At 49.4% G+C, this 16,171-nt stretch overlaps 5 protein-coding genes across 5 annotated transcripts; 2 read left to right on the forward strand and 3 right to left on the reverse strand.

Annotated features, from left to right (window-relative positions):
- Window positions 1-1,700: 1,700 nt before the first annotated feature.
- Window positions 1,701-2,459, forward strand: C8Q69DRAFT_390417 (hypothetical protein; the record flags this gene model as incomplete). The annotated part of the gene is made up of 1 exon (XM_028627637.1): window positions 1,701-2,459. A coding segment is annotated over one exon (759 nt), but the record flags the coding sequence as incomplete, so codon positions are not given.
- On the forward strand, window positions 2,425-2,773 carry C8Q69DRAFT_469458 (hypothetical protein). The gene has a single exon (XM_028630762.1). It carries the CDS (start codon window positions 2,493-2,495, stop codon window positions 2,724-2,726), a length of 234 nt encoding a protein of 77 aa, XP_028484891.1. The 5' UTR covers window positions 2,425-2,492; the 3' UTR covers window positions 2,727-2,773.
- Window positions 2,774-4,677: 1,904 nt separating this feature from the next.
- On the reverse strand, window positions 4,678-6,757 carry C8Q69DRAFT_286716 (putative mitochondrial carrier protein). Its single transcript, XM_028626973.1, has 2 exons — window positions 6,354-6,757; window positions 4,678-6,278 (listed from the first exon to the last, which is right to left on the reverse strand). The coding sequence occupies exons 1-2, from the start codon at window positions 6,408-6,410 to the stop codon at window positions 4,920-4,922; spliced, it is 1,416 nt and encodes a 471-aa protein (XP_028484892.1). The 5' UTR covers window positions 6,411-6,757; the 3' UTR covers window positions 4,678-4,919.
- A 534-nt stretch (window positions 6,758-7,291) lies between these two features.
- On the reverse strand, window positions 7,292-7,898 carry C8Q69DRAFT_445186 (histone-fold-containing protein; the record flags this gene model as incomplete). The annotated part of the gene is made up of 3 exons (XM_028629050.1): window positions 7,292-7,473; window positions 7,513-7,650; window positions 7,889-7,898. 3 exons carry the CDS (start codon window positions 7,896-7,898, stop codon window positions 7,292-7,294), a joined length of 330 nt encoding a protein of 109 aa, XP_028484893.1.
- A 1,411-nt stretch (window positions 7,899-9,309) lies between these two features.
- On the reverse strand, window positions 9,310-11,565 carry C8Q69DRAFT_487012 (putative phosphatase regulatory subunit-domain-containing protein; the record flags this gene model as incomplete). The annotated part of the gene is made up of 3 exons (XM_028631951.1): window positions 9,310-9,633; window positions 9,668-9,971; window positions 10,031-11,565. 3 exons carry the CDS (start codon window positions 11,563-11,565, stop codon window positions 9,310-9,312), a joined length of 2,163 nt encoding a protein of 720 aa, XP_028484894.1.
- Window positions 11,566-16,171: the final 4,606 nt, after the last annotated feature.

The following is a 16,171-nucleotide window of genomic DNA, read 5'->3' on the forward strand; positions in this document are numbered from 1 at the left end:
ATGAGAAAAGTCAGACAAAGGAATCTTCATATGGCATATCTGGAGTCGATTGGGAGGGGGTCGTTAACGAGTCTTCCGACGGGGTCAGGGAGCTTTGTTGCTGCTTGATTGCTCTCTCGACATCAAGGGCAAATCATGATGTGAGATGTTCTTGTTGGTTAGAGGACGGTTACGAGCAGGAGGGGGAGCCTGCATATGAGGATATGGTCTCTTACCAGCGGCGACTCCAACCATACACTTGAATGGTATGGATGGACCATAACGAATCACGAAGATATCACTCTACTTTTTCTTGAAATGGTCATCTCATTTGGACGATTATTTATTGACGACTGCACGACGGATTAATTCACTTATTGCATACACACTGGAAACGGGGAAGGGGTCAATGACAAAAAGATACGACCGAAGGGGATATTCCATAAGGCCGTCTCTCGTTGTCTCCCTATGTCACGGATCTACTCTACTCCAGTGATCCAACATACCCCACTCGAATAATTCGCTTCGATATCTACTTCTGGATAGATACGAGGCCATCGATACCTTTTTCTGTTTTCTCTGCACAATATTTATTTCCTTTGTCGCTGCGACTTCCCTCGGAATCTGAATAGGAAGGATCGGGATAGGATATTATTTGACAGTACTGGCTGGATTAGGGAACTTGTCTTTCAATTCTTGATTTATTTTTATTACCATTCACAAGTTGTACAAGTATTCTGTATCCGGAATTCGTTCCAGTGAAAGGCATTATATGAAAATATTATCTACTGGACAGTAGTATCAAGAACAGACTTGCAAAAAATCTATGGCGGACCTGGGAACTTTATCAAGTTGGAAGCTTAAGATGATATCTATATCCTTCGTGGATAATTCCTGCATCTTACTACTGGCATTATCTATGTCTAACTATATCGGAAAGTCCTCTTCCTCGTAGTTTCGACTAATAAGATTTCCACTTGATCGTCGTGCTTTTCTAGCTCTTGCGCTTCAAACGAAACAGTAAAATGACCGAGGATGCCTCATTAGCAGCTGTCAGTACTTATTATTATTACGATGGTGCTTTTTCTTGTGTGCACGCTCGGTAGGGAGTCTTCCACTGTCTGCTAGTACGGTGCTTATTCCACTTGACGATGGAGTCATCGTCATACCTCTCGATAAGATTAACACTAATCTAATTATGTAGCTACAATATCATAATGTCCTCCTGGTAGACTACTAGGCTGCAACATGCATCCATGGATAAGGTAGTTACAAAGAGTCCCGAATTAGTACTAGTACCTATAGAACCGTATTCACCTACACAGTCAAGTTGGGATTAGTGGAGCCAGTTCACTGAGTGGTGTTTGCTCTCAAGTTAGGATCAACCGTTATAGGGACCGTTCACTTTATCTATCTAAGCGATAGAAGGGAATGGCCCTGTTCCGGATATATAAAGCCTGCCTAGTATCCTCTCTCCTCTACCCCATTCTTCCTTCTTCACCTCTTATAGCCTCAGCTGAACCATCATACGTATAGTATACCATTATACTCGTTCTCCGGTGACTTCGTCAATATATTATATAAAGGATTCAAGTCAGAGGACTTGGACTACATATATACTGTCTCTTTATATTTACAAATACCTACTATACATTCACCTTTCTGAAATCATCATGTCCCAACTTACAGAAAGCGAGTTCCGTAATTCTCTCACGACGGCCGTCGACCAACATGCCAAAATATACACCAAGTCCTTCTCCCTTCACATAAGGTGGGAGGACGACACAGAGGCACAGAGGGATTGCGATAACTTCCAATCTTTCCTTGCTGCCTTCGGTTTCTCGCCCCCTTCCATTGTCACCCTCGAGACAAAAGACTGGACCCACGGCTGGACAGTTTTTGAAAAGACAACGAGCATGCTGCGAGAAGCATTCAAATTTTCTACTCAAGGACGATGCATTTGCTTTATACACTACGCCGGCCATAGCGTTGTCGGTCCAAACAACACAATACGCTTTACCTCAGCATTAGGAACCAGGAGTCTAGATGCTGACTGGCTCATAACTACATTTTCAACCGATGAAGGGGGGCTTCCCTACGACGCTCCAGTGGATATTATATACGTCTTAGATTGCCGCTATAGTTTCCTTAGAACCAAGAGTGCGCAGCCTGTTAGCCGCTCAGTTGATGTTCTTGCGGCGATTGACACGAACGCACCACGGGCGTTCGTGCCAGATCAGCGCGTGTCCTTCTCAGCGAAGCTGGCAGAGAAAGTCACCGACCTGAAAGAAACAGGTCGTCAAACAATCGACATGGCTGAGCTGATTGCTATGCTGAGAACTAAATCATCCCAGAGGAAACCAACTCATGCAGTGCCTCTCGGAGTATCATCTGCATGTCTCTCTTTCCCCGGATCATCAGCTCCAAGAGCATATCCTGCCGATCCACCTGCACTTCGCGCTGTTTTTAGCATCGAGGTAGATAAGGACTTTTCGGATCAAGATCTCCGCAATATGATAGGTTGGTTGCATTCGCTCGGTCCGTATGCTGGGCTTATACTAGATGCGGTCTATAGGACTAGCTCAACGGGTTTTGTCCTTCAGGGCTCATATGCCGTTTACTCGAAACTCAAGGGCCTTCCTTCGGTTAAGCTCCTGTTCGAATGCTCGGGGGGTAATTGTCTTCCGTCGGTTCTTGCTGGCAGTCCTGATGTCAGGTCGCCCCGTGGACCTTCCCGGGTCGAATAATTGGTATATACAGTAAAACCTGCCTATAACGAATCATTTTTGCCAGGTAGTCTAATTCGTTGTATATAGGGGATTCGTTGTATGAAAAGTGGGTCTGTATTAGTAATATAGGTATGGGTGATGAAATTCTCTAAAAAATTTTCCTTGATAGGTAATTTTTGATGAGGTAATTACTGACTAATAAGGCAAATCTGTACTTTTGTATAACGAATTGTATGGGAAAAGTCTGAAAAAATTAACGAACTTCGTAGTAGGGAGGAATAACGAATTTTGTATGGGAATTTGAATTTGACCCGATGTCAAATTCGTTATCTGGAGGTATTCGTTATACGCGGGTTCGTTATAGAAAGGTTTTACTGTAGTTGCTTTGAGTAATTGCTGTGCAAGATCTTGGACGCTTCGCTGCTGAAATACAGAGATTGGATAATATATCATGGAACATATCCCTCCAGAATTCGGTTTACTCACACGCTATTCTTCCTAGTGTATTGCACTCGCATATTGCAGGTTGGACTAAGATATTGAGTAAAAAGCTCTACCTGAATCATGAGAACAAAATAAATAGTAAGTCTTGCTCAAACGAATCCATACACATAAATTAATATGAATGAGATAGATAGTCCACTATTTTCTTCTGACGACGATATTTATAATTTATCGCCATGCTTTTTTCAATATCGCGGCGTCCCTTGCTGCGAGATATTCCCGATTTGCCTCAATTCTCCATGGCTTTCAGTGGGCGGTCCACTGTTTCTGTTTTGACAACTTAAGACCCTGCGTGGACGCAGGTCTCTTCAGAAGGGGAGGGGGGGGTGAATGAATGTCATGGACAAGACCCCTGGACACATCTAGTATCTCTCGTGAAGACTCTATATCTATGTAAGATTGGGGATGATCTTTAATGGGGTATAGACCACGAAAGAATCCGGTTCGTTATTCGCTATTCATTCTACTCTACTCTTCTAGCGGCCAACAGATATTAACCTCGAATTCAGAATGCATATTGAGAAAGTCGCTAATACCCATGGTAAGTTATATCCGTACCCGTTTCGCGCCACGACAGCTCAAAATAGAGTGCTTGGCCTTTTATATAACAAAGAAGATCCCTAATTAAAAGTTATAATAGATTCGATAGAGCAAGAGAACACAATCTCCATCCCGATTTCGCCACAGTCAACAGTATAAAAGATACTTTCTCAAAGATACCATCGTTACTAGACCAAGTAGCAGTATGGTCTACATATTTAGACACTGCTATTTTCTCAAGACATTCGGTCAATACCGCATATACTCTACAAAGCCCAACAAAGACGTGAAAAGGCGCTCCTGAAGCCTTTAAAGGAAGGCTCTACAAGATTGCCTTGGCAAATGCTAAAGACTTGATTTAAGTAAGTCCAAACAATCAATTACGTCGAAGACTCCCTTCAAGAATGACATCAAAGCATACGATCACATCAGAGCAAACAACGGCAAAGTCCCAAAAGCCAAAAACGACGTCCTTGATTAAGTTTTACCACGACGCCGGTGTGAAGATCATGGAACTCCATAAGTCTCAGGGGTGGCTTTGTGCTCTAGGTCGTCTTGCAAACACTGTATCAAGCTTTCACGTCGCCAACTCAACAATGGCTGAACGTCGCAGTGCTTCGTGGATCGCTTTAGGTAAAGCTGCAGAATACCTCGTTTACAATGTCGAACGTGTTCTCCGTTAGATTGGAAAAGGGAGAGGGAACTCGAGGACAAAATGCCCCGAGAGTTGAGTTAAGTAACCACCGCTGAGCTGCAGAGATATCGACTCTGGGCACTTTACACGGGCTAGCAGACGCGGAAGATATGTGAAGATTGGACTTGCTTCTGAAGGGGATTTCGCACGGTGGGATCAGATGGGGTGGTTTAGGTCGCCTGTTGTCTAGAAGGGCGGAGATTGATTTTTATGGTTTTCATTCTTGCGAAGAAACAGAATTTGTCACAAGACTAACTAGTTAGTACTCATGTAATAAATACACCATATAGATAATTCCAATATAAATTTGACATGACTAGAACTCGATGCTAACCGACGAGGCTAAAACAGCTTTTCCATGAATCAAAAAAACAGCGGCAAATTCCTCGTTATCACACATACACATACACATACACATACACGTATATCCTAAGAAAAAAAAGCGCGCTAATCCAAACTGAACCGAATCCTGTTCACTTCTTGCCCCAGAACCAATGATACAGACTGCGCCAGTTCTTCGCTTCGTCCTCGACGTAGTCATGCACTAGTTCCGCCGTCTCTTCTGAGTCGGGATCCGGCGTTCCATTGCTGGTCATATCGACAGAGACGTTGCCGGCGACCTTGTTTCCTGTGTCGATGACATTCTCGGCGCTATCCTTCACCTTGCCTGCGATATTTTTGCCACGCGCGCGGGCTGTCTCGTACAGGTCTTCAGTTCGGTCGCGAGCGCGCTCGAGCAGTTCGTCTGGGCTGGGGTAACGGCGCAGAAGGACGAGGAGGGCATAGTAGGTCTTGACAATTAGCGAGTGCACAGCGTCTTTGGTCAGCATGGTAATGCCGTGGGAGAAGAATCCTTTTAGAACTTCTCCCGAGAGGCCGTCGTAGAGCGCTCCGGGTCCCTCTGTGCGAGCAATGGCGCTGACAGTGGTGAGAACCCTGGGCACGAAGCGGTATGACTTCGACGGGCCGTCCTCTGCATTCGCGCCGCTGACCTGGTCCCTCGTCTTGGCCAGGGAGATGGGATAGGTGATCATCGATGCAATCACCTTGCTGATGGCGGCAAGCAAGAACACCACCGCTGGAGGGGGATTATTCCTCTTTGACCGCGGCAGCAGCAGATACTTTAGGATCTCATTGAGAAACAGCGTAATAGACGGGTTAAGAGTCAGGATCAACGAAGCAGGATACCCTGCCCAGAAGCCCTTCAAGCCCTTCTCGGCACGAATCTTAGCGACAATGTCCTTCGTAGACGCAGACCCAGACTCGTCCAGCACCGCTGCAGTCTGCTTCCTCGTAACAATATTGCTGAGCGGGGTCGTGAGCAACTTCGAAAACCCACCCGCCAGAATACCAACCGTCAACTCATCCACGATAGGAAGGACGGCCGGCTTCCTCGAGTTCCCTGGCGTCGCCCTGGAATTCATCCTGCGCTGCCGCAAAAAGGTATACGCAAGGAAGAATAAAAACATATCCGCGACGGTCTTTCCAGTATCCTGTCCCACTCCCGTATAAAACCCACGGATTCCCTCTTTGGCGTAGATTTTGCGCGCTGCATCCAGGATGCTGGTATATCTCTCATCCTTTTTCTCCCCACCCTCGCTCCCTTCAGCTTGTTTTTCTTTCTTTTTCAACGCAAGTCTCTGCGCTTGCATCCTCGCCACGATCAGATTTAGAGGGTATGTTGCGAGGTTCGAGACGGCCGCTCCAGCAGCGCCAGCCAGAGCGTGTCCCAGGGCCGGGAGAGCTGGGCCCAGCAGGGCTGTTGATTTCAAGTCCTCATCGCTGGGCTCGGGACCAGAGGACTCGTATTCATAATATACTTGGAAGGAATCCTATAGAATGAACGAATTAATCACCTTCTTCTGTTCTGGTGCAAGGGACCATCTAGAAGGGGATGAAAAACATACCCAACTTGGCAGCCGCACGATGCGGATTTCCAACACCCTATTGTCGTCGTCGTCCATTGTGCGCACTTATCTCATATATCTCCGACAGGTCGATTCTTCTTCCCTCATCAGCACAATAAGTATCAGATAGCTCCCGTCTAGCTCGCAGATGGATCGAAGAGCGGGTGTAGATAAGATAGCCAAGATCGATAAGGCCAAATCAACGCATCAATGATCCATCAGGCAGTTCTGGCATCGGAACTTGTTCGATATTAGATTAAGACAGGTAATAAGAACTGGATAGCAAGATGATAAGTAGATGGCCTCTTTCTTTGTGGATTGACAACGGTAATAAACCCTTCGAACATTCGATCGGCCAGGGAAAGGCGGAGTTGGTGCATCACGTCATGGATACTTGGTCCGTGCACAAACAGAATCCGGAGTTGTTATGGACGGATTGATCATGTCAATAATATCATGAGATTTCATGAGATTTCTGCCGTTATGGTATGTGGTATACCAGTCTTCGCGAGAATCATGTCGTGACTATTAACGTACGTCTACGCTACAACCCATCTATCTACTCAATGATGCAGTCCACAAACTGTGAATTCAAGAATCAAGCTGGATTGTATTCGCTACATGGATGGATGCAGGAGGAATGACCTCAAACCGAACAGCAGTGGAATCCACCACTTCATCCATCCCAGCTAATTAATAGTAACCGACCCAGCCAACCCGTATCCGATAACCGTCCGAAACCCCGTAGCCGTAGAAATTAAGTCAACCGGAAAAACAGCAGATAGAGCATCACCCATGACGCGTCAGGTAACCATCATTCCCAGTAATTGAAGAAAGCAGACAGATAGCAGCGAACACCATAGCCAAGAACCCTTTGCGCAGAGTCGAAAGAAGACCAAGACCAGGCGCGAAGTGCAACGCTCCAGGCGAGGACTCGCTTAGCCACCGAAACCGTACAGGGTACGGCCCTGGCGCTTGAGGGCGTAGACGACGTCGAGGGAGGTGACGGTCTTCCGCTTGGCGTGCTCAGTGTAGGTGACGGCATCACGGATGACCGACTCGAGGAAGGACTTGAGGACACCGCGGGTCTCCTCGTAGATCACTAGCGGCCTGTTAGCGACTGACGCAAAAGTAGAGCATTACAGACATGGGTACATACTGGCAGAGATACGCTTGACACCGCCACGACGAGCGAGACGACGGATAGCGGGCTTGGTGATACCCTGGATATTGTCACGCAAGATCTTGCGGTGGCGCTTGGCACCACCCTTACCAAGACCCTTGCCGCCCTTGCCGCCTAGTGATAGGAGGACATGTTAGTGAATAGTCCAGCAAGATTAGAATGAAATAATAATGACAGGTAGCGTGGTCGACACCATCAAGGGGCATCGAGGTCGTCAAGATGTAGACGCTTATGTAAGGTGTCCGCGAACGCGACTCCCGACACGCCTCACCAAACCTCGTGCCTGGCGCGCGACGACGGCGAACCCGAGGCGAACGCGTCTCAAATAGAGAAACAGGAGATAGTTACTTACGTCCAGTCATGATGAATGAGGATAATCAGAGTCTTTGTTGATAAAAAGTTGATGGAGACGACGTGATTTCGTGATGACGTTGACGCGTTGGCGTTGATTTGGCGGCCAAAGCGGATTTGGAGGGGAAAGGAAAGAAGAGAGGGAGAGAGGACGAGGGACGATAGGTTTAAATAGGTCTGCAGGGCGCGTGATTTTGCTGGCGGGAGCGAAAATGACTAAGCGAGGTCGGGCAGGCGAGCAGGAAAGGAAAGGAAAGGGTGAGAATCCGGGCCAGCTGATTGGCGGGGCACAGGCAGCAAAAAAGGGCGTTATGAAGAGCTGCTTTGGACGCTGACTTTTTGGCATGTTTCGCCGCGTGCCCGTCCGCCGCGACTAGCAGGGCGTTTTCTCGGGAGTATATAGTCACGTGGTTCCCGTCGCTCTAGCGTCTTGGCATCCCTCCTCCTTGTTAGTTATCGCTGGCGATAAGATAAGTTCTTACTACATTGTTCCAGGGATTCTGTCCAGACTGAACTCCTTCTCAGATATTGCCTGTTATCTCTCTGTCCATATCATATAGCGACGATCCACACATCTGTCTTCTATATGTCACAGCCACCTCCATCCATGACCATCCCCGTAGCTGCTTCGGTCGACACTTCGACCAGCAAGACATGGAGAGAATACACTCACAAGCCAACTTATCAACTTAGCGCACCTACAATCTACAAGAAAGATTCAGATCATTTTTTGTATATATTGCCATTCAAGATGACTTTCATTTGCCATGTAATTCGTTGGCGGATAATCCCATCCACATACAAGTCTCTCCACGAAGAAATCAAGCTAACACCATGATCAAACAGCTGAACGCCACCCAATTATGCATGCGTATGTGATAAAACAACGCAGAGCGGAGAGACACAACTCGCAAGTACGACCTTTTTTTCGAATCAAAAACTAAACGAACATGACGACTAAATCAAAGAAGACAAAACATATTCATAGCGTCGTAATGCATGCGAAACAGTAGTGCATAAAGTTGGTCGCCAGGCGAGAGAAGACTAATGATGTTAAGTTATTAATGAAGAATTCCTGCATGAACAGCCTCGAACGGTGGTTTGATGTAATAAAATGCGATACTGATGAAAAGCCAGACCGGCGTTCGGAGTCCTTTGATACAGGTCTGGAACGGTCCGCGATCTCAGGCTTAGAAGTTTTCAGAAATACCCCGGTTATAACAATATCTTGGATCGCGGATATGGCAGTGATAGTGGCATAGACGGTGCAAGCAGGAGCGGAAATGAATCAACGCGTCATACTTGCGAGCCTTACGCCAAATCGCTGTCGTTGTAGGATAGCTCTGAGTAGAACCGGGTCGTGACGCCACAACGCCACAGATAATTGAACTGGAGCTCGGGATGGACGTCGAGCAAGCCAAGTTATCCGTGAATGGCAGTCGGGGCGCTGGACTCGGAAAATATGTTGGTTTGTAGCGATTGGTAGGGAAAGCCAAATTTAAGCGGCGTTGATGCATGTGAACTCGAACGAGCCGCAGAAGGAGATTGCGAGCGAGGAGTAGAACTACTCGCAACTGTAGAATCAGATTTCTCGCCATATCCAGATGGCCGAAGAGAAGAAGACGAGGAAGCAGTGGATCCGCCGGAAGCACCGTCGGCGGCGAACTCCCAGCTAGGAGTTTCAGTTCGTTTCGAGCTGGAAAAGGGACTCTTGGGCGAACCATACTGGGACTGGTTAGTGAAGAGCTGCAAGGTGTTAAGGCGATCATTGAGAGCTTACAAAGCAGTACTTGTCGACCAGCTCTCTGTAGGTGGTCGACTCGTGATGCGGTTTGCTAGAGACAATAGAGGAGGGCTTCAAGAACTCAGAATGAGCTGAATTACTAGCCAGGCCAGGAGGAGGTGTGGCCTTGCCTGTCAGTGGCCCGCTCTCCTCCTTCGCGCGCTCATTCTGCCTGCTTGCAGAATCGAGCCTGGCTCTGGCCGACAACACTGTTCGGTCCTGAGCAGTGTCCTTCCTCTGCATCGCCGCAGAGAGGGACACTCCAAAATCATATCGGTTGCCGAAAGCCTGGCGGGACGAGCTGCTCTTGCGTGGGGGTGGTGGGTCGGAGATCAAGAGTCTCGCGGCGGGCTGCTAGACAACCGCAGAGAGGAATCCGTACGTTTCGCGGTGGTGTCAGGTCGTCGAAAAGGATCATAGTTGTCCATTGCTGAAACAAGGTCACCAAAATAGGGTGGCATCGAGCGCGGCCTGGGGACACTGGGCGCCGATGGATTTCTGCTTCGCGGCAGGGCATGGCGAGGTCCCACACCTGGGACGCTGTGCTTCTCTATCCCGGCCTTTGGCTTCTTGATGAAGTCGACTTGATAGTTCAGGTTAGAATTATTGTCCCAGTACTCCTGTCCCTGGATGTTGTACCGGACACAAATGAACATCGTCTTGGATTCGAGGTTTGCCTGGTCAGCCAGCTTGATGCTGAAGTTGAACCTATCATATCCATCATGAGCCTGTTTCCTACGGACATCGTGATTGTATTCCGCCGTGACCTCGGAAATGGTCCTCCAATAATCCAATGTGAAGCGAGCTACCACGAGCTTCTGAAAGGCAAGATTGGCGACAGCGACGACTCCAACCAGGTTCTTGTTGTCAGACGACATGAAGAGGCGTTCCAGGCGAACCACTTGGTGCAGTCTCGCAGATGGATCCCGGGGGAAATTTGGTAGCCGCAGTTCCCACTCGAACTCTGGTCCTCTTGGACCGCTGCCGAAAGGATATTCGGCGTCATCCTCGTAGTCTTCAGTCGGGGAAGTCTCTGCGCTCACAGCGAGCGGCCTGTCCAACTGTAGGAAGTGACGGATATGCTCGAGCTGAGCATCAAAGTGCACCGCTTTGGCGAAGGTGGGGGTTCCCGGCATGCTAGATGGCCGTCTCTTGGCTGAAGCAGGGCGGAGAGCCGGTCGAACCAGTTCACCAGACTTCTTCCGCACCATGGGAGGTGCCCCCTGCAATTCATTTTCTTGGTCGCTATCATCAGAGGAGGAAAGAGGGAGTCCAGGTACCACAATAGAAGACTCTGTAGAGGAGCGGGAGTGTGAAATCTTCTTCGCTTCTCTAGACAGCGGCGCACGCAATGGGATCTGTGGTGGGGTGGCTGTCGATGGAGATACGTCGCCGGACGAGTCGCCATTTTGCTCAATTCTAGTCGAGTCCGCGGGGGATATCTCCCGCTCCTTCTGGATCGACTTGATCGCTTCCTCCAGCCCATCCAACGAGGGCTTCATCATCGTCGTCGTCTTCTTCCTTCGCTCCCCCTCCTCATCATCACTGGAGTTAGCTACCGACTCCGGGGGAGATATAACAGCGCCTGGGGGGATGGTAGCATCAGTCAGTGGCGGAGGGGACTGCCGTACGCTCGACCGGGGGTCGACATCGTGGATCCGAGAAACCTCAAGTGAGGAGGCCTCCACCGCCGGAAGGATGACAGCCTTGCTCACAGATGGACTTCTGCGGTGTCTGCGGACATAGGTTGTGGAGGAATAGGAAAAGGGGAGGCGAGGCCGCCCAGGGACGGCATTGACCGGTTCAGATGGCTGGGCAGCCGGCTGGAGCGCTGTAGTTGAGTTCTGAAGTCCATCCGCGAGGGGCGACGACTGCGAAGGCGCAGTGTAGGGCATCCGGCCGGCTTGTATTGACACTCACGGACACGGGGTTGACAGTACGCTCAGGAATTATCCTCGCACAGGCAAGTGATGATTCAGAGCGAGATCCACCTCAGTAGACTGTCTACGATCCACGGTGCAAGGAAAGACGGGTACGGAGCTGTGAGGGATTCCTTGTCAGTGAGGAGTCACCAGAAAAGCGCAACAATAGCAGAACAGTAATAATAATGATGGCGAGGTAATATCCGGTGATCACGTCGTAGAGCGGGAAGTGAATGGTGAAATAGCAGACAGAGACCGAACACAGTCGACAGGATTGGATGCTCCCAGACACTTGAGAGGAAGCAGACATCATGTACTGGGGGGTGTGTGTCCTGGTCGAGGACGGTGGCAAGGAGGATAACATTATAACATCATGGACAGGCATCCTCCTCCATTGATAGCAGACCATACGGGATAGCCCAAGCACAGCGTCATGAGAGGAAAAGTGAACGAATTCAGGTCAGAGGATCAATCAAGCTTGACAACCAGGTCCAACATTTTTTGAGTCCATTGCAGGTCATCGTGGTATAGGAACGCAATCACGCATGGGCTGGAGGGAGGAAATCTACGGGGGCAAAACTGTGATGTTATACGGGAGGGCAAGAACGAAGAAGTCCAATTACCTCTGGCAGACGACGACCGGACATCTAGAGATTGTTGACCAGACCCAATGCAAAACGAAGGAAACAGAGGACAAGATGCAATCGATGGATGATGCAGATAAAAGAAGAAGAACCAGGAGGAGTAATTTAATGGCCCTGTCAGGATGGCACGGGGACGACGAGGGAGAGGAGGAGAGGAGAGGAGAGGAGAGGACAGTGAGAGGCGAGGAAGTAAGAAGTAGGAAGTAAGAAGTCGCAGTAGTGATATACGAGCAGCCAGTCAGTGAGCCCGAGCGAGTCTACCGGGGCCGGCCAGTGGGCTGATGGGCGGACACCATGGATTGAGTGGGGGGAGCAGTAGTAGTAGTAAGTATGGTATTATTATTACTTACTTAGTGGCTGCGGTCGAGATGCGATAACGAACAGGCCAGAGCGGAGGGCAATCGACTCGATCGAACGGTCTAGGAGGCTCCGATCGGCCACACCAGACCGTGCGTTCCGCCGGGTGGGAACATGGGCGCTTTTGCCGCCTGAGCGCGTTCGGACAGTACTTACTTTGTGTGTTTTTTTCATTATTATTATTGATGCTGCACGCTCGATGGCGGGGGATCTTCTGCCGTACCAGAATACGTTATGGTACGTTCTCCCCACTCGAGAAAAAGTCTGATAAGTAGGAACCGTGTCCTCGGGGTCTGGTTAACCGTGCTCTAGAGCAGTACTGGACGAGGGACGATGCACGACCATAGATAGAGTAAGTCTGGTACTGCTAGACTATGGTACTGGTACTGGCACTGTGATATCCTCTATTCTATCTCCAATCCCCCAGGCTCATCCCCCTTCCCTCTGCCTCTCCGCCTCCTGCTGGTCTCAGGAGCAACTCGATTCTTTTCTTTTCCCCTCTGTAGGATAAGGTCATCGAACAAGACAGATAGAAGAAAACCTGTCGTCTCAGTGCGGTTGCACCGTCTTCCGATGCGTCCGGAAATAATGCCTAGCACGAGAGAGGCGGTGCTCCGGGAAACGGCGCTATCCTCGCCCCCCCAAAACCCACTCTGCCCGGCAGATAATACTAGTATTTCACTTAACCCTCTTCCAACTTTTGTCCTTTCGTTCCCGCCGGATGGTTCCCTGTTTTAGTCTCTGACCATGGACGCTTGCACCCTAGTTTTTATCTATAATCCAACTCCATGACGTTCGAGCACAGTTGTTCCTGGAAGCGTGCCGTAGGAGTAGAGGACACGAAATATTGACGGGTTTCCGAGACGGGATACGAGGTGGTCTACCCCGATCCGGACTTCCGTCTCCCCAGACAGCGGTTTGCAGTAATACTTTATTTTACGCGACCGCAACAGAAAAAAAAAAATCAGCTCCCAGCAAGAAGGCAAGAAAAAGATCGAGCCTGGCAAGATTGGCTGAAACAGGAAAGCTCAAACCATGATGAAAAAGTATTGCCAAGCGCGATATCGCCAGGGATCATAATGGTGGTGGTATATGGTATTGCATATCCGCCAATGAATGCACGGATCGTCCTGGTAGAGTTGCGCCCGTTGAATTTGCCACACCCCAACCACCATCCATCATCGACTCCACCGCGTTCTCGCCTACGGTAGAGGATTCCCATGAAACACAAACTTACTCCTCAAGGACCCTGGTTGTGAATCGTGATATACCAAAGTCAGTGGAGCTGCTCTCCATTCATAGTTCGTTTTTTCTGACATTCGAGATACCAGAGACCATTGCACCATTGCACCAAGCCAAAGAACCCCTGCTGAAACTCTCCTTATTCAGTCTCGCCATATACCATATAATTCATCACTGCCATTGCCCTGCTGCCGGCGCTTACTAGCACGGATCCTATTTCCAAGGCGAGAATTCTGGTCCCAGCGCCTGCCGCCCAGATGCGACCGCTAACTATGTAGTACGTTTGAGCACAGCACGGTTATGTTATGACCTCTTGCGCCATCATGGGCTGAGTGCATGCTTCGACTCAGGACCAGATCGACTGGTTCCAACTTTGACGTGAGATGACACTTGGACTAGGTACGGATGCTTCGGGAGACCTCTTGGTCAAACAGATGCCCTGAGAGATAGATAGATACATCTCCTATCGCCAGTTTCATTCGACTGGCCGAGAATATCCTGATAAATTCTACCATAGTACCATAATACTCTACGCGCCATGGCACCAGGTGCATGACGTCAGGAAGGGCTTATCAAACTGCTGAAGCAGCTTCTCATGCCATGAGTTGAGAGTGGATCTTGCAGCCTTTTGGCGCGGTGGCGCGTGGCTTGCAGCCCTCGACCGGCGAACTAATGTACACCCGTCCACACAGAATGCTCCGGGACGGCATGATGGCAGCTCTCCGGACGTTCTCGGTGAACTCGACCGGCCCCCTCGAGTATCAGATGTGATATTTGAGATAATTTCATTTCAGATATTTGCCTTTCGTCTCCCGATCAGATCAGATCAGATCAGCATCAGACTGTCTCTTGATCAGAGTCGCCAAAACCGGACGGACAACGGATGTAACAGCAAGGCATAAACTAGACAGGCGATATGAAAGCAAATTTGCAGCGACCATCGGCTGACGTGCATTGATCCCTCTGCCTCGCGTCACCGTGCAAAGCCCTTGTGCTGCGAGGCCGGATCGTTGCCACCTGATTGAGGCCCTGACGATAGAGAAAGCGTTAGGTAAGATGGCGAAATATGGTAAATCACAGCCCGTGCAAGGAGCATTGACGACGCTGGTGCCTGCGGTCTCGACCGCAACAGATATCCGGTACCTTTTACCTAGCGTGAGCTGACAGTTGAAACTTGAGGCTCATCAGGGCCTGCCTAGTATTATTATTAATTATGCTTTTGTGTAGAATTACAAGAAAGAACAGAGAAAGAAAAGAGAGAGAAAAACCTTCACTGCGGGACGGATAGCTTCAGTCCGGCCAGTAGACGGCGCGGGCTGTTCCTCCGGGCGCTAGTGCCGACTCCACCGGTTCCCTGGGGGTGTGGAGAAGTTTTGCTGTACTCCGTATGTTGCCCACGGGGTAACTAGCAGTACGGTTTTAGTACAGTACACCAGCATTGCTATAACTGGAGACGGTTCGTGTCTTATCAAACCATACTGGCGCTCTGTTCACTTCCTCCTGGCAAATTAACAAGTACATTTCGATATAGTTTCTGCGCACCGTGCCCTTATGGACCCATCTTTGAAGTACTAAGAATATATGCTTAGCCGTGTCCGCCAAGGATCATGGTGACACTTACCCTTTTCGGTAATAGTGTCTGTGCGGCACCAACGCCGTAGCCATACAACAGTGGACGGAGCGCTCTATATACAAAACTACAACAGATGTCTCAATTCGAGCTCCGGTGAAGAAGGATTCTGGACTTGGATTCTGTTCAATGTTGTGTGCAATTTAACTTTCCACCCCGGTCTGTCGCATCGCTTCCCCGCCTTGAAGGAATACTCTCCTGTGTGCGCCTTATCAGCAAGAGCGGTGAATGCTCTGCCACGGGACATAGCTTCGCGGTCCAAAGCAGAGCTGCAGCAGGGAGTACAAGCTTCCAGGGTCCAACGGGAGCTCTGGAACAGAACTGCGGCAGGGATTGGGTGAAGTAGGCGACACCTCCCGTGGGCAACCCCTCCATCTTTCTCTCTCTCGCAGGACGCCTCCACCGAATGAGACTCCCCAGACACACGCTACTCTCCCAACGGGATATGGAATTTCTGTCTGTCACATAGGAGAGTTCACAAAACGCGGTCTCGATTTTCGAATACCTGGACGGGAAATCCTGCTCACCGGATCCGGGGCCCCTCAACCCCAGAAAATTCGTTCCGGCCGGACCGGCAGACTGAAGACGCATGTATGACTGTTGCACAGTCGACAGCAATCTCACAGTATCTTGTGAATTGCTGAGAAACCGTCACGGTTCCCATATGGATCATGCAGGGAGAATCTGTTACAGTGATCATTTAGTC

This window comes from Paecilomyces variotii, assembly GCF_004022145.1.
Source record: "Paecilomyces variotii strain CBS 101075 chromosome Unknown C8Q69scaffold_6, whole genome shotgun sequence".
NCBI classification, from domain to species: Eukaryota; Fungi; Ascomycota; class Eurotiomycetes; order Eurotiales; family Thermoascaceae; genus Paecilomyces; species Paecilomyces variotii.